General features: G+C 44.1%; 1 protein-coding gene across 1 annotated transcript in view; it reads left to right on the plus strand.

Annotated features, from left to right (window-relative positions):
- Nucleotides 1–18,565, plus strand: part of celf6 (CUGBP Elav-like family member 6) — a 218,465-nt gene that overhangs the window by 152,716 nt on the left and 47,184 nt on the right. Inside the window, exons 4-5 of the mRNA XM_056412358.1 lie at nt 10,895–11,023; nt 16,001–16,080. Of these exons, the coding sequence (XP_056268333.1) occupies nt 10,895–11,023; nt 16,001–16,080 (209 nt within the window). The remainder of the gene's footprint in view (nt 1–10,894; nt 11,024–16,000; nt 16,081–18,565) is intronic.

The following is an 18,565-nucleotide window of genomic DNA, read 5'->3' on the forward strand; positions in this document are numbered from 1 at the left end:
GGCAGATGGCGGTGGGGAGGAGGAGTGGGCGGAGTCTCAACAGTAGGCGGAGTCTCAACAGGACAGTGGCGTAGTCAGGAGCAGGAATTCCACGACCCAGACCTCAATGATCCATCAGGCAGATAGGATCTATGTCGTCTCATAGGGTCCGATGACCCCATGAGACGTGAAGTCAAAAGGACTCCGGGAGAAAGCAGAGTTAGTAACGTGTGATTGAGAGATGAAAATTCATCCTTAAGGAGAGAAAAAGAGGAGATAGGTACTCAGTGCATCCTAAAACATCCCCCGGCAGCTATAAGCCTATAGCAGCATATCAAGGGGCTGGACCAGGGCAAACCTGATTCAGCCCTAACTATAAGCTCTGTCAAAGAGGAAGGTCTTAAGTCTACTCTTAAACGAGGTGACTGTGTCTGCCTCCCGGACTGAAATTGGAAGCTGGTTCCATAGAAGAGGAGCTTGATAACTAAAGGCTCTGGCTCCCATTCTACTTTTTAAGACTCTAGGAACTACAAGTAGTCCCGCATTTAGTGAGCGTAGCTCTAGTGGGGCAATATGGTACTACAAGCTCCTTAAGATATGATGGTGCATCACCAATCAAGGCTTTGTACGTTAAGAGAAGAATTTTAAAAGTGATTCTTGATTTTACTGGGAGCCAGTGCAGAGCAGCTAGTGCAGGAGTGATGTGATCTCTTTTCTTAGTTTTAGTGAGAACACGAGCTGCAGCATTCTGGATCAACTGGAGGGACCTAAGAGACTTATTAGAGCAGCCTGATAATAAGGAGTTGCAGTAATCCAGTCTCAAGTAACGAACGCTGAACCAATTTTTCTGCATCTTTTGAGACAAGATGTGCCTGATTTTGAAATATTACGTAGATGAAAGAATGCAGTCCTTGAGATTTGCTTTACGTGGGAGTTAAAGGACAAGTCCCGATCGAAGATAACGCCAAGATTCTTTACAGTGGTGTTGGATGCTAGGCAATGCCGCTACAGAATCCACATCACCAGATAATTGATCTCTGAGGTGCTCAGGGCCGATTAAAATTACTTCGGTTTTGTCTGAGTTTAACATCAAGAAATTGCAGGTCATCCATGTTTTTATGTCTTTAAGACATGCTTGAATTTTACCGAGTTGGTTGCTCTCCTCTGGTTTTATCGATAAATATAGTTGAGTATCATCTGCATAACAATGAAAGTTTATGGAGTGTTTCCTGATAATATTGCCCAAAGGAAGCATGTATAAGGTAAATAAAATTGGTCCAAGCACAGAACCTTGTGGAACTCCGTGATTAACGTTAGTGGTTATCGAGGCGTCATCGTTTACAAATACAAACTGAGATCGATCTGATAAATAGGATTTAAACCAAATTAGTGCCATGCCTGAAATGCCAATCGACTGCTCCAGTCTCTGTAACAGGATGTCATGGTCAATGGTGTCGAATGCAGCACTAAGGTCTAACAAGACCAGGACAGAGAGGAGTCCTTTATCTGCTACCATTAAGAGGTCATTTGTAGTTTTCACCAGTGCTGTCTCGGTGCTGTGGTGTTTTCTAAATCCTGATTGAAATTTCTCAAATAAACTATTATGATGTAGAAAGTCGCACAACTGATTTGCGACCACTTTCTCAAGGATCTTGGAGAGGAAGGGGAGGTTAGAGATCGGTCTGTAGTTAGCCAACACCTCTGGATCCAGAGTGGGCTTCTTCAGGAGAGGTTTAATAACAGCCACCTTGAAGGAGTGTGGTACGTGGCCTGTTAGCAGAGACACATTGACAATATCTAATAGAGAGCCGCCAATTAAAGGCAAAACGTCTTTAAGCAGCCTCGTCGGGATGGGGTCCAAGAGACAGGTAGCCGTGTTCGAAGTAGAAACCGTTGAAGATAACTGGTCACGGTTGATGGGAGAAAAGCCCTCCAAATATACACCAGGGCATACAGCGGTTTCCAAGGCCATTCCACTTGAGGACAGATTGGCACTGGTTATGGGCAAGAGAATATTAATCTTGTCCCTAATAGTTAAAATCTTTTCATTAAAGAAGTTCATAAAGTCATTACCACTGAGGTTTATAGGAATGCTCGGCTCCACAGAGCTGTGACTCTCTGTCAGCCTGGCTACAGTGCTGAAGAGAAACCTGGGGTTGTTTTTATTTTTCTCTATTACTGATGAGTAATAGGCTGCTCTGGCATTACGGAGGGCCTTCTTATATGTTTTAAGACTATCTCGCCAAACTAAGCGGGATTCTTCGAGATTAGTTGAACGCCATATGCTCAAGCTTGTGACGTTTGCTTCAGTTTGCGGGTCTGAGGGTTATACCAGGGAGCAAACCTCCTCTTCCTCACTGTCTTCTTCTTCAGAGGGGCTATCGAGTCCAGTGTCATTCTCAGAGAGCCTATGGCACTGTCAACAAGATGATCAATCTGGGACGGACTAAAGTTAGACCAGGAGTCCTCTGTTATATTGAGACGTGGTATCGAATCAAATACAGAAGGAATCGCTTCTTTAAATTTAGCTACAGCACTGTCAGTTAATAATAACAATATATTCCTTTTAAACTCAAACCCATGCCATTGTATACTTGATTAAGTGGGTGACTATTTATCTGATTATTCTGTAGTAAACTTAAATTATGAATTTAAAATCTCCATCAAGGAATATTTATTATTAAAATAATATGACAAACAAAGAATACTCGTGAATTATTCTGAACATAATGAAACTGTTTGCATTACAATTATACAGTATAAATATCTTCCATATAAACTCAAACCCATGCCATTGTATACTTGATTAAGTGATGAATATTAATCAGATTATTCTGTAGTAAACTTAAATGATGAATTTAAAATCTCCATCAAAGAATATTTATTTTTTAAATAATATGACACACAAAGAATACTCGTAAATTACTCTGAACATAATAAAACTGTTTGCATTACAATTATACAGTAATGTTAATATGATTTAAAAAATATCTTCCATATAAACTCAAAACCATGCCTTTGTATACTTGAATAAGTGGGTGAATATTTATCAGATTATTCAGTAATAAATTTAAATTATGTACCTAAAATCCCTATCATGGATTATTTATTATTTATTATGATGAAACACACAAAGAATACTTGTGAATTACTCTGAACATAATAAAACTGTTTGCATTACAAATATACAGTAATGTAAATATAATTTAAAAAATATCTTCCATATAAACTCAAACCCATGCCTTTGTATACTTGAATCCACTAATTATATTTATTTCCAGGAATAATAACGTGATGTAATGATGCAAATAATCCTCACAATGACGTGGCCCCGGGGGCCATGAACACAACACACACACACACACACACACACATTATCATTTTAAAGTAGAGGCCATATTTTTTGAAAGTGCATTATTCCAAAGGTCTGAACGTAATAAAACAGTTTGCATTACAAATATACAGTAATGTAAATATAATTTAAAAAATATGTTCCATATAAACTCAAACCTCTACTAATTAGATGCATTTCCAGGAATAACAACGATGATGTAATGATTTAATAAATCCTCACAGCTATGTGGCTGGAGTCCATGAAGACAACACACACACACTCAAACACACACACACACACACACACACACACTCACACACGCATTATCACGTTTAAAGTAGAGGCCAAGTGCCGATTACAAAGGTCTCTTCTGCAGTGAAGTGCCGCAGAGCTCCGAACGGCGGGCGTGACGAGACGAGCCGCCGCTCAACGAGTGGCGAGCGCCGGGAGGTCGAGCCGGCGGCGCCGAGAGTTCCGCCGTGTACTTCCACATCCTCGCTCGCTTCCACACGAAGGTCCTCGCCCCTCTTCGTGCAAATACACTACTGTACTTGAGAAGATTATTCTTTTTTCCTCTCCCCCCCCGCCCCTCCTCTATTTGAATGGATGACACTCGATGACGTTATGGAGTCCGTCGTACAGAAGAGGGCACGTTACACGATATTTATTCCTGTTCGTAAAATGCCCAATTTTATAAAAACGAGCGAGAACACGCAAAAGAAAATCCAATAAGAGAGCGAAAGTGCTTCTTTTTTTTTTTTTAATCAAACCTGAAATTTCTATTTTCATAGAAGTTTCATCTTTACTTCCTCTTAACCAGTAACATATATACAAATATGTAAACATCTGAACAAAAGCTCATACGTGTTGCCTTTATTATAACACCAAGATCATTCAAATAGCCTTAGTGGTTGCAGAGCTACAACCTTTTTAGTTTGGGTATTTTATTTCGAGCAGAAACCTCACAGATCGTGCGGGGCTCAAAAGGTTCAGAGCAACGATTTGAGTTGAGCTTGGACGTAGTGGGCGGGGCTTATGCTGCTGAAAGAGCGAGGAGTTTCTTGTTTTTTCTCCCCCCCTCCTCCTCTATTTTAATGGATGGCACTCGATGGCGTTATGGAGTCCGTCGTACAGAAGAGGGCGCGATACACGATATTTATTCCTCTTCGTAAAATGCCCAATTTTATAAAAACGAGCGAGAACGCGCAAAAGAAAATCCAATAAGAGAGCGGCTCTGGAGTCGGCTGCAGAGGCGGACTAATTAATAGCGCTCTGTAGCGTGTCCGGGGCCGACTGCGGCGCTCTCGGGTCAGGCAATGAAAAAGATAGCTGCCCCCCCAAATTCATTTTCTCCCGGCGTCCGTCCCAGAGGCTCCGGAGTACACTCACACTCGCTTTTAATGCCTTTCGCTGGGGCGCCATTTATTTCCGCGTCTGCCAGCACATTTGGAAAAGTTCATTACTTCGCTCATGGCTTGTTAATTAGCCGTGTAAAGCCGAGCGTTAGATCTCCTCGCGGGGCCCGGAGGACCGAGATGAGACTTTCTTTTTTGTCCCCGCCCCAAAAAAAACATTAACGCGCTTGCAGGAGGCCTGTAAAGAAAAAATAGAAAGACAAATTGCGTCGGTGACACCTCGACACCTCGGTGGCAAGAAATCTGAGAAGATGGAGGGCGAGCGAAGGCGGAGTCACGCGTGCCTCCGGACAGGCGGCCTCGTTTCACGGTTCACCTTTGAGGCCGAGCTCGGGGGTCGGGCTCGTTGCTCTGCAACACCTGTTCAGAGGCGACTTCAGAAGCCAGGAGCCCGTCCTCCACGTCCTCCACCTCCTCCACTCCGAGGAGTTCCGAGTGGCGGAGGGACGGGCGGTAATTATGAAGGTAGATTTGTGTCTATATTACGTGGAAAAAAAGATTTTGAGAGCAAATATTTTTTCTAGTTAAATTAATTTAGTTTTGATGTTTAAACTACAATTTGTTCATGAAATGAAGAAAACAATTCTTTGCCCCTTAATAAATGTGTTCTCCAAAAAAAAATGTCACTTAAAAACAATAAATAAATTGAAACTCCTTTACCTCCAGGAGGGACGGTAACTATGAAGGTAGATTTAGATTTGTGTCTAAATTACACAAAAACTAATTAAGAAAAAAAGGTTTTGAGAGCAAATTTCTTGTTTGTAAGTTAATTAATTTAGTTTTGCTGATTTTCAAGAATTTGTTGAAAAAATATAAAATAAATTAAATATTTGCTCTGTAAATAAATGGACGGGACGAGGGAACATCAGATCACAGGTTGAGGGAATATCAGAGGACAGGACGAGGGAACATCAGAGGACGGGATGAGGGAACATCAGAGGACGGGATGAGGGGAAATTCAGAGGACGGGATGAGGGAACATCAGATGACAGGATGAGGGAACATCAGAGGACAGGATGAGGGAACATTCAGAGGACGGGATGAGGGAACATCAGATGACAGGATGAGGGAACATTCATAGGACGGGATGAGGGAACATCAGATGACAGGATGAGGGAACATCAGAGGATGGGATGAGGGGAAATTCAGAGGACGGGATGAGGGAACATCAGATGACAGGATGAGGGAACATCAGAGGACAGGATGAGGGAACATTCAGAGGACGGGATGAGGGAACATCAGATGACAGGATGAGGGAACATTCATAGGACGGGATGAGGGAACATCAGATGACAGGATGAGGGAACATCAGAGGACAGGATGAGGGAACATCAGATGACAGGATGAGGGAACATCAGAGGACAGGATGAGGCAACATCAGATGACAGGATGAGGGAACATCAGAGGACAGGATGAGGGAACATCAGAGGACAGGATGAGGGAACATCAGAGGACAGGATGAGGGAACATCAGATGACGGGATGAGGGAACATCAGAGGATGGGATGAGGGAACATCAGAGGATGGGATGAGGGAACATCAGAGGACGGGATGAGGGGAAATTCAGAGGACGGGATGAGGGAACATCAGATGACAGGATGAGGGAACATCAGAGGACAGGATGAGGGAACATTCAGAGGACGGGATGAGGGAACATCAGATGACAGGATGAGGGAACATTCATAGGACGGGATGAGGGAACATCAGATGACAGGATGAGGGAACATCAGAGGACGGGATGAGGGGAAATTCAGAGGACGGGATGAGGGAACATCAGATGACAGGATGAGGGAACATCAGAGGACAGGATGAGGGAACATTCAGAGGACGGGATGAGGGAACATCAGAGGATGGGATGAGGGGAAATTCAGAGGACGGGATGAGGGAACATCAGATGACAGGATGAGGGAACATCAGAGGACAGGATGAGGGAACATTCAGAGGACGGGATGAGGGAACATCAGATGACAGGATGAGGGAACATTCATAGGACGGGATGAGGGAACATCAGATGACAGGATGAGGGAACATCAGAGGACAGGATGAGGGAACATCAGATGACAGGATGAGGGAACATCAGAGGACAGGATGAGGGAACATCAGAGGACAGGATGAGGGAACATCAGATGACAGGATGAGGGAACATCAGAGGATGGGATGAGGGAACATCAGAGGATGGGATGAGGGAACATCAGAGGACGGGATGAGGGGAAATTCAGAGGACGGGATGAGGGAACATCAGATGACAGGATGAGGGAACATCAGAGGACAGGATGAGGGAACATTCAGAGGACGGGATGAGGGAACATCAGATGACAGGATGAGGGAACATTCATAGGACGGGATGAGGGAACATCAGATGACAGGATGAGGGAACATCAGAGGACGGGATGAGGGGAAATTCAGAGGACGGGATGAGGGAACATCAGATGACAGGATGAGGGAACATCAGAGGACAGGATGAGGGAACATTCAGAGGACGGGATGAGGGAACATCAGATGACAGGATGAGGGAACATTCATAGGACGGGATGAGGGAACATCAGATGACAGGATGAGGGAACATCAGAGGACAGGATGAGGGAACATCAGATGACAGGATGAGGGAACATCAGAGGACAGGATGAGGCAACATCAGATGACAGGATGAGGGAACATCAGAGGACAGGATGAGGGAACATCAGAGGACAGGATGAGGGAAAATCAGAGGACAGGATGAGGGAACATCAGATGACAGGATGAGGGAACATCAGAGGATGGGATGAGGGAACATCAGAGGATGGGATGAGGGAACATCAGAGGATGGGATGAGGGAACATCAGATGACAGGATGAGGGAACATCAGAGGACGGGATGAGGGAACATCAGATGACAGGATGAGGGAACATCAGAGGACAGGATGAGGGAACATCAGATGACAGGATGAGGGAACATCAGATGACAGGATGAGGGAACATCAGATGACGGGATGAGGGAACATCAGAGGACGGGATGAGGGAACATCAGATGACAGGATGAGGGAACATCAGAGGACAGGATGAGGGAACATCAGAGGACAGGATGAGGGAACATCAGATGACAGGATGAGGGAACATCAGATGACAGGATGAGGGAACATCAGAGGACGGGACGCTCCCCGGAGCTTCAGTGGTAGAGCAGAGGCCTGGCAGGTACAGGAGGGTCACACCTGTCCGGCTTCCAGGAGACGCTCCCCACGGTCACATGACTCACGAGGAAGATCAACACTGTCGCTTCCAATCAGCTCTTCCTCCCCCTCCTCATGCCGCTCTACATTAGCTCTTCCTCTCCCTCCTCCTCTACATCAGGTATCCCTCTCCCTCCTCCTGCCGCTCTTCCTCAGCTGTTCGTCTCCATCATGCCGCTCTGCATCAGGTAGTCCATGCCCTCCTTCCGCTCTACATCAGCTCTCCCTCCTCCTCCTCTACATCAGCTCTTCCTCTCCCTCCTCCTGCCGCTCTACATCAGCTCTTCGTCTTCTTCCTCCTCCTCCTTTTTAAATTCTACTTGACCACGTTTCCACATGTTTGGTTTTAGTTCCCCGACGTTCTCCATTCGCGCTGAAGAAATGAAAGAGGGATGCAAAATGTGTAAAAGCTGTAGAGCGATGGATCGAGAGCTCCGGGAGGATCCACCTCCCACTGAGGAGCAGGAAGGAGAACGCTCCTCTGAATGACGCTCCGGGATCTTTGGAGGAGCCGGAGCGTTGCTCCGGGTGTTGCATCACACCGACGGGAAACCAGGAGAAAGTCAACGTGACTCCTGTTGCGCAATCAGTTCATTTATTCCACTTCACTAGTTTTCCATTCATGTTCCATGTTTGTTCATTTAAATAAACGAGAGCGCCTCCATGTTGTCACGCCATCGCTCACACGCCGGAGGAAGTGGAGCGCTGCTCTCCTTCATTATGGGATGGAGCGCTGCTCTCCTTCATTACGGGATGGAGCGCTGCTCTCGTTCATTACGGGATGGAGCGCTGCTCTCGTTCATTACGGGATGGAGCGCTGCTCTCGTTCATTACGGGATGGAGCGCTGCTCTCGTTCATTATGGGATGGAGCGCTGCTCTCCTTCATTATGGGATGGAGCGCTGCTCTCGTTCATTACGGGATGGAGCGCTGCTCTCGTTCATTACGGGATGGAGCGCTGCTCTCGTTCATTACGGGATGGAGCGCTGCTCTCGTTCATTACGGGATGGAGCGCTGCTCTCGTTCATTACGGGATGGAGCTCTGCTCTCGTTCATTACGGGATGGAGCGCTGCTCTCGTTCATTATGGGATGGAGCGCTGCTCACCTTCATTATGGGATGGAGCGCTGCTCTCGTTCATTACGGGATGGAGCGCTGCTCTCGTTCATTACGGGATGGAGCGCTGCTCTCCTTCATTACGGGATGGAGCGCTGCTCTCGTTCATTATGGGATGGAGCGCTGCTCTCCTTCATTACGGGATGGAGCGCTGCTCTCGTTCATTATGGGATGGAGCGCTGCTCTCGTTCATTACGGGATGGAGCGCTGCTCTCGTTCATTACGGGATGGAGCGCCGAGTTAATCGTCGCTTGTTATAATTCACGTTCCTTTTGGCGATGATGACAACACACAACGCCGGGTTCTCTCGTTCCGTGTTCTCTCGCTCTGCGATCTCTCGTTCCATTTTCTCTCGTTCCAAGTTCTCGATCTGTGTTCTCTCGTTCCGTGTTCTCTCGTTCCGTGTTCTCTCGTTTTGTGCTCTCTTGTTCCTTGTTCTCATTCAGTGATCTTTCGTTCCTAGTTCTCACGTTCCGTGATCTCTTGTTCCGTGTTCTCTCGCTCCATGTTATCTCGTTCTATGTTCTCTAGTTCCGTGTGCTCTTGTTCCATGTTCTCGTTCCGTAATATCTTGTTCCGTATTCTCTCGTTCCGCGTGCTCTTGTTTCGTGTTCTCTCGTTCCGTGATCTCTCTTTCCCTGATCTCTCATTCCGTGATCTCTCATTCAGTGATCTCTCTTTCCCTGATCTCTCGTTCTGTGATCTCTCGTTCCGTGATCTCTCATTCAGTGATCTCTCGTTCCGTGATCTCTCTTTCCCTGATCTCTCTTTCCCTGATCTCTCGTTCTGTGATCTCTCGTTCCGTGTTCTCTCGTTCCGTATTCTCGTTCCGTGTTCTCTCGTTTTGTGTTCTCTTGTTCCTTGTTCTCATTCAGTGATCTTTCGTTCCGAGTTCTCACATTCCGTGATCTCTTGTTCCGTGTTCTCTCGCTCCATGTTATCTTGTTCTATGTTCTCTAGTTCCGTGTTCTCTTGTTCCATATTCTCGTTCCGTAATATCTCGTTCCGTATTCTCTCGTTCCGCATGCTCTTGTTTCGTGTTCTCTCGTTCCGTGATCTCTCTTTCCCTGATCTCTCGTTCCGTGATCTCTCATTCAGTGATCTCTCGTTCCGTGATCTCTCTTTACGTGATCTCTCATTCAGTGATCTCTCGTTCCCTGATCTCTCATTCCCTGATCTCTCTTTCCCTGATCTCTCGTTCCGTGATCTCTCATTCCCTGATCTCTCTTTCCCTGATCTCTCTTTCCCTGATCTCTCGTTCCGTGATCTCTCATTCAGTGATCTCTCGTTCCGTGATCTCTCATTCCCTGATCTCTCATTCCCTGATCTCTCTTTCCCTGATCTCTCGTTCAGTGATCTCTCGTTCCGTGATCTCTCATTCAGTGATCTCTCGTTCCGTGATCTCTCTTTCCCTGATCTCTCGTTCTGTGATCTCTCGTTCCGTGTTCTCCTTCAACTCTCTCTCTCCTTCAGCCTCCAGGGGAACGCTGTGCATCTCGACTTTGTTCCCAAAGCGCTCCGAACATCCCGATCAAACGTTCACCGGAAACAAGAATATATATCTGGCTCACACCGGGGCGGGGCGGCACAGCACACAACAGTGAGATCAACAACAACAACAACAACAACAACAACAACAACGGCAGCCTGCTGATAAAAGAGGGGGGGGGGGGGTTGAGTTGCACGAGTTCCTCGACGCTCAGCAGAACAATGCCATCAGCTTGTAGCATTTGTCTGTTCTCTTCCTTCCTTCCTTCCTCTCTCTCTCTCTCTCTCTCTCTCTCTCTCCCTCCGCCCTCCCTCCCTCCCTCCTCCCCCCTTTTCCCCACTTCCTCTCTTCCCCTCCAGAAGACAGGAAGCTGTTTGTCGGCATGCTTGGCAAGCAGCAGAGCGAGGACGACGTCCGCCGGCTGTTCGAGACCTTTGGCCAGATTGAGGAGTGCACCGTCCTGCGAGGGCCCGACGGGGCCAGTAAGGGTCAGAGCCCCACACACCTCCCCCCCCCCCCTCGTCCCTCCATCTCTCTCTCTCTCTCTCTCTCGCTCATTGACTCGTGTTCTGCATAACTTATCTTCCCCTTCATGTCGTTTTGTTTCCCTCGTCTTGCGTCTCGCATCTCTGTCAACTTCATTGTCACCGCGCAGCCGACACCTCCCCCCCTCCTCTTCACACCCCTCCTCTTCATCCCCTCCTCTCCCCCTCCTCCCACTTCCCTGTCTTCACACGACTCTGTATTTCCCTGTTTTTTCTCTCCTCTCATGTCATCCCTTCATCGCGGCGCCTCCTCTCGCCCTCGACGAAAACATCACGCAACACCTCGTCTTCCAGGCAGCCTCCTCCTCCTCTTTCTCTTCTTCCTCCTCCCCCTCTACCTCCTTCTCTTCCTCCTCATCTTCTTCATCTTCCTCTTCTTGTTCTTCCTACTCCTCCCACTCCACCTCGTCTTCCTCCTCCACCCACTCATCCTCATCCCCTTCTTCTTCCTCATCCTCTTCTTACTCCTCTTCTTGCCCCTCTTCTTATTCTTCTTCCTCCTCACACCCCTCTTCTTCCTCCTCCTCCTCTTCTTCTTCTTCATCTTGATCCTCCTCCACCACCTCCTGCTCCTTCTTCCTCCTCGCCCTTCTCCTCCTCCTCCTCTCCCCCTCCTCCTCTTCATCCTTTCCCCTTCACCCTCCTCCTTCCCTCCTCCTCCTCCCCCTGTTATCTGAGAAGTGGAGGGGTTGTATGTATGTGTTCCCCTCCTCCCTCCCCAGAGGCGTCATTGGTCCGTCACGTCCTCGCCTGTAAATAAAGAGCCGGACCAGCTGATCCAGGACCAGCTGACTGTTACGTGTCAGGTGTACATGAGATAATAGAGCGGACAGTCGAATGAAAGACGCCTGGGAGGCGGAGGTGTAGAGGGGTTGACATGTGATGACATCATAGAGGACCGGCCGTGGCTGTCCTGAAGCACACGCCTGCTCCTCTCACGGTTAACTCCGGTCCGTTGCTCTGCGTGGCCCCACTCCCTTCTTTCTTTCTTTCTTTCTTTCTTTCTTTTCTTTCTTCTGTTTTGCCGTCTGTCTCTCCCTCCGTCTCCGGCTCCTTCTCTTCTTCCCCCTCGAGCTGATTGGCCGCACACATAACATCCAATAAAGCCTGGTGCTGTCAGAGGAGCTGGTTCTCACTTTCACTCCTTTTCAGCCCCTCCTGCACACCTCCTCCTCCTCTTCCTCCTCCTCCTCCTCCTCTTATCTCTCTCTGTTGCTATTTGTCTCCATTATCAGCGGCTTTGATCATTACCTTCTTATTCAAGTTTTTTTCCGCCGCCGTAAAAAAAAAAAAAAAGGAATCTGGAGAGCATTGTTGACTGTGAATGCTCCCCCCCCCCCCCCCCCAGACAAAGACCTCCTGGTACATACAGGTATATCTGGTCCCCATCGCTCCCACGCAATCATTACGGGATGTTACGGCAAATTATTCCGCAAGCCGCCTCGCTCCGGGATGAGGTTCCCCCGTAATTTGAACGAGGCAGACCTTGAAATTGACAGCGCTCTGTGTTCCGCGATGGAGGCTTTGTCCCCCCCCACCCTCTCTCTCTCTCTCTCTCTTCACCCAATAAAAAGGCTGAGAAGTTTAACATCCATCTCTCTCTCTCTCGACGACGGCGCCGCTCCTCAAAAAAAATTTCCTTTTTTTTGTTCAAAGTGCAACACTTGCTGCCAGAGTTGAGTAGAGCCCCCTGGAAAAAAATAAAGCGAGAGAGAGAGAGATAGAATGGCTTTTAGGTCTATAATTAAGTTGTGTTATAAATGTCACCCATCCGGCGGGATGGGATTCATGCGTACACATTATTACCCCGGGAATTCAAAAGGCGCTGCAGATTCCTCTCGCTTGAAGGCAACACAATCTCTCTTTCTCCTTTTTTCTTCTTCACCTCCCCTCAAAACTCATTCTGAGCCATTCAAATCCCCCCCAAAAAAATACAAAAATGCACACTATTTAAATTTACGAGGCTGTAGGACTTCCGATGTTTTTTGCTGCGAGTCCCTGAACGCGGCCGAGAGCATTGTTGTTGTTTCGTTTGGAGGTGAAACTTTAAGGACATCGAGTCGTACAACGTGACTTTGCTCTTGCGCCAAAAAAGCCCCGCGGTGTGTTCAGGGTCCTTGTGGATGGGCTGAGCTGCTGCCGCTGCTGGGGTCACTGGGATGTTGGCACGACATCTGATGGCCTTGTTAGAGAACCAGCGGCGCGAACAGAACACGCCGCATACCGTAAATATATATAAAAAAGGGTTAAATGCATTTTATTGCTACAGAAGACGGACTTGCAGTCATCAAATGGGACATTTCAGTCGGCCACATGAAGCGTTCGAGTCAAAAAAGGGTTTCAAAGGCTTCTCTGCCTCGATACGTCCGGAGAGCGTCTACGGGAAACCCGTTGCCGGGGGCGACGCTAGGCTAATTTTAGCGGGGCTTCATTTGGCTTTTATTGGCTTGATGCACGGAGTGAAGTTGTGAGTCCAGGTCGTCACAGGATGAGTCTCTGTGGTTGTTGTTCCTGCTTTTATATTCAGCTTCACTTGAGGAAATGAAAGAGAAGAAGAGTTATAAACCGTCTCCAGTGAGCGAGAGAATTCAAAACACAAGAAATATCCATCGACATCTCTATTCTTTGCTTTAATGTAGATTATTAGCATATTTTTTTCCCATTGAAAGGTACATTTGACACTGAACTAGTTCATCTTCATTTCATATAACACGTCACTATGACCCTGAACTGGTGTCTCTTGTTATTCATCAGACTGAAAGCAAGAATCCATTTCTGATTAAACCAATCTATGAACTGTCGTAAACGATGGATATCCGGGGGCGGAGACATAGTCGAAGTGTCCTTGAGCAAGGCACTGAACCCCCAGTTGCTTCCCGGGCGCTTCACCGCAGCCCACTGCTCCTTAATAACTAAGGATGGGTTAAATGCAGAGAACTAATTTCCCCTTGGGGATTAATAAAAGTGTATATTCTATACCCCGACATGCCCCTCCCCTTTGGGCTTAGCCCCCCCTTTCTTTGAGTCGGGGGTTCTTACACATTTTGACCAATGGATTTCCAGGGCTAATCGAGCTCTGCTAGCCGTAGCTCCGCTAGCCGTAGCTCCGCTAGCCGTAGCTCCGCTAGCCGTAGCTCTGCTAGCCATAGCTAGGTATTAGCAGTTCTTAAGGAACCCGAGGAGGAAAAGCCCGTCTGGTTCCGAGACGCCGGCGCTTCTCCTTTTAGGATTAATCCGCGAGTTTGTTAATTAGGCATCTCTTGACTGAACACACGAGCTACCTGAAGGCGAGGAGGAGGACACCTCGAGCGGGCGGCGACGACCATAACGCTCAGAAACAAATCCTGTTTAATTTAACGGCTTCAGTTCAGTTCCACTGGAGTTCACTTCTATTAACGCTGTAGACGTTGAGTACCTGAACCCACACACTGACACACCAAGTGGTTAAGATGTGGAACCAATATATATATATTTATATATATAAATATATATTTATATATATATATTTATATATATATTTATATACATATATTTATATATATTTATATATGTATATATTTATATACATATATTTATATATACATTTAAATATATATGTATATATAACAATATTTATATATAAATATATATATAAATATATATTTTTTGTATTATATATATTTATATATATATATATATATCTATAAATATAGATATAGATAAATATATATTTTTATATATATATATATATTATATATATATATTTGTTGTATTATATATATTTATATATATATAATACAACAAATATATATAATACAACAAATATATATATAGATATTTTATGTATACAGGACTGTCTCAGAAAATTAGAATATTGTGATGAAGTTCTTTATTTTCTGTAATGCAATTAAAAAAACAAAAATGTCATGCATTCTGGATTCATTACAAATCAACTGAAATATTGCAAGCCTTTTATTCTTTTAATATTGCTGATTATGGCTTACAGCTTAAGAAAACTCAAATATCCTATCTCTAAATATTAGAATATCATGAAAAAGTATACTAGTAGGGTATTAAACAAATCACTTGAATTGTCTAATTAACTCGAAACACCTGCAAGGGTTTCCTGAGCCTTGACAAACACTCAGCTGTTAAAATCTTTTTTTTTACTTGGTCTGAGGAAATATTAAAATTTTATGAGATAGGATTTTAGAGTTTTCTTAAGCTGTAAGCCATAATCAGCAATATTAAAAGAATAAAAGGCTTGCAATATTTCAGTTGATTTGTAATGAATCCAGAATGCATGACATTTTTGTTTTTTTAATTGCATTACAGAAAATAAAGAACTTTATCACAATATTCTAATTTTCTGAGACAGTCCTGTATATATGCAGGTTATGCAATGAGGCTCCAGTAATACTCGTTCTCTTTGTCTTCAGGCCAACTTTCTATGTTGACTTTTTCCCCCTTTCTTGCTTAAACTACACAACAGATTTAAGATGATTTGAATGCCCCTCGAGCAAAGCCCCCCCCCCCCCATCCCAAATGATGTGCGAGCAAAAGAGATTCGGTTAGATGGGCAGATTATAATACGAAGCCTTTGTCATCATAATCTCTTTTATGAGCGGCTGCACACAAATCACGATGTGTAAATATTAAAACAGATTAATAATCACAAACAAAGTCGGTGGGGTAGTAAACGCCTCGGCTCCGTGCTCCGGAGTGGAGGGGGTGGAATTAGAAAAAGGGGGGATGGGGGGGGGGGCAGGATGTTCCAACGCAGCCGACGCTTTCACTACAATTAAGACTGATGTATTCAGAGTTATGCACCGAACACACACACACACACACACACACACCCACACGGCAAAATATATTTACAAACCGAGATAACACGAAAACAATGGTAATGAATGTTGCCCCCCCCCTCTCTGTCTCCAGGCTGCGCCTTCGTGAAGTTCTCCAGCCACTCTGAAGCGCAGGCGGCCATCAACAGCCTTCACGGGGGCCAGACGATGCCCGTGAGTAAACACGACATTTAAATGTTTGATTTTCTACGTCGTTGGAAACTATTTCACCGTCACTGGGAATCGTCTCGTGCACAAAAAAAAACTCAAAAACATTCACAGGATGTGTCCTCATGTCCTCTCTGCTCCCCGCGGTGTGTGTTCACGGTGTGTGTTACATGGCAGCACGGCATATGCAGGTGCACATCGAACATGAATTGATGTTAGCGTGCATATTAGCAACATGTTGGCCCTTCGATCATCTTCAAAAACACTATCGTCGGGTCATTTTCTCGATTTTACACAATTTCTTAAATTCAGCCTTTTAGATGCACTTTGCATATGAAACACACTCGTGTGTGTTTTACATCAAACGTGGCAGAATAATCTCATCGCTCTATAGAATGAGGCACAAGTGTCCTCACGCACAAGTAAAGAGATAGAATGGCTCTAAAGATGAGAATTGAAGTTCTTCATAACCTTTATTTGTGTGGATGAACTGTTTTTAGTTTTAAATTGGTTCACCAAAAGGTCTTGGGTTCACAAGAGCAGTGAAATATATGAATACAATGGTATAAATGTAAATAAATGTGAGTAGAAATAATGTGGTCTGTCACATCGTTCACCAAAATTATAAAAATTGAACTGAGACTTGACTTCATGCTGCAGATAAAGCTTCATGGGGAGTGTGTGAGTGAAAAATGAACATTAGAATAGTTTTGTTTTCAAATAAATATTTGTTATACATTTTTTTTTCAATTAAAAGTCTCATCTCTCTATAGAATGAGGCACACTTGTCCTCAGGCACAAGTAAAGAGATAAAAATGGATCTAAAGAGGAAAATTGAAGTTCTTTATATCCTTTACTCGTGTGGATGAACTGTTTTTAGTTTGACATTGGTTCACCAAAAGGTCTTGGGTTCACAAGAGCAGTGAAATATATGAATACAATGGTAGATATATGTAAATAAATGTGTGTAGAAATAATGTGGTCTGTCACACCGTTCACCAAAATGATACAAATTGAACTGGGACTTGACTTCATGCTGCAGATGAAGCTTCATGGGGAGTGTGTGAATGAAAAATGAACATTAGAATAGTTTTGTATTCAAATACATATTTGTTATACATTAAAAAAAAAATTAAATCTCATCTTTCTATATAATGAGGCACACTTGTCCTCAGGCACAAGTGTAAAGAGATAATATGACCCTAAAGATGAGAATTGAAGTTCTTCATAACCTTTACTCGTGTGGATGAACTGTTTTTAGTTTGACATTGGTTCACCAAAAGGTCTTGGGTTCACAAAAGCAGTGAAATATATGAATACAATGGTAGATATATTTCAATAAGTGTCTAAAATAAAATGTTGTATTATCGTTTTTTGAGTAGAAATGATGTGTGTCGGTCACACCGTTCACCAAAATGATAATAATTGGATTGAGACTTGACTTCATGCTGCAGATGAAGCTTCATGGGGAGTGCGTGAATACAAAATCACCATTATATTTATTTATTTTTCAAATAAATATGTATAATACATTAAAAAATATTGAAGAATTTACATAATTTTCATGTTGAGAAATATAAACATATTCTGCATGACCACATTTAAAGAAGTTTCCCTCAATAATCCCCGAATAACTGATTATCAATAAATAGTAATTAAGGAATTCCTCCTCCCTGACTTATGGTCATCTTATGCTTTGCTAAGTGCGAAGCTTATAGAGTCAAAGAGTTCATCTTTAGCCGCACCTGCTAAATATGGCTTAGTGGTATGCAACACAACACAAAACTAGAGGTGTTAATAGTGTCTAAAACAACTCTGAATTAATGAGTTCTTAAGTAATTAAATCGTAATTTGACACGTATCAACCCACACAGGTTCCCTCTTCTCACGCCGCCTCCTCTTCACACCATCCAATATAGCATTTACTTCATTTACGATGATGTCACCTTCGCTCAAATTTAATGTTGCCCTCCGCTATTCAAACTAACTTCTCGCCAGATAGAGTGTGTGTAAAGTCAAATGTCACTTATAGATATGATTTTAATCAATCCTCGAATGTGTCCTGAGCCGACGTCGTACTCAGCGTAGGAAAGGATCTGTAGTTCTGTAGGTAGACCAAGAAAATCAATACATATAATGTTGAATTATAAAAAATAAAAAAATATGTTATAATTGTTAATAGTTGTATTAAAAGGGTTAGGGTTAGGGTTAATTAATATGATTGTCTGATTTATGTTTTTTGTGAAAAAATCTAACAAAACACTTTCAATCTGTAGACTACTGCCTACTCATCTTATTATTAACATATGCATGACAAATTATCATAGACTGTCAACCTAAATAAGTATATTTATTTTTTCAAAAAGTGCCCCAATTTCTTTCAGTCAGTTGGGGCAAAAACTGCCCTATATATATATATATATATGTATATATATATATATATGTATATCTATATATGTATTTTATATATATATACATATATATATGTATA

This window comes from Pseudoliparis swirei, chromosome 4 (genome assembly GCF_029220125.1).
Source record: "Pseudoliparis swirei isolate HS2019 ecotype Mariana Trench chromosome 4, NWPU_hadal_v1, whole genome shotgun sequence".
Taxonomy (NCBI): Eukaryota; Metazoa; Chordata; class Actinopteri; order Perciformes; family Liparidae; genus Pseudoliparis; species Pseudoliparis swirei.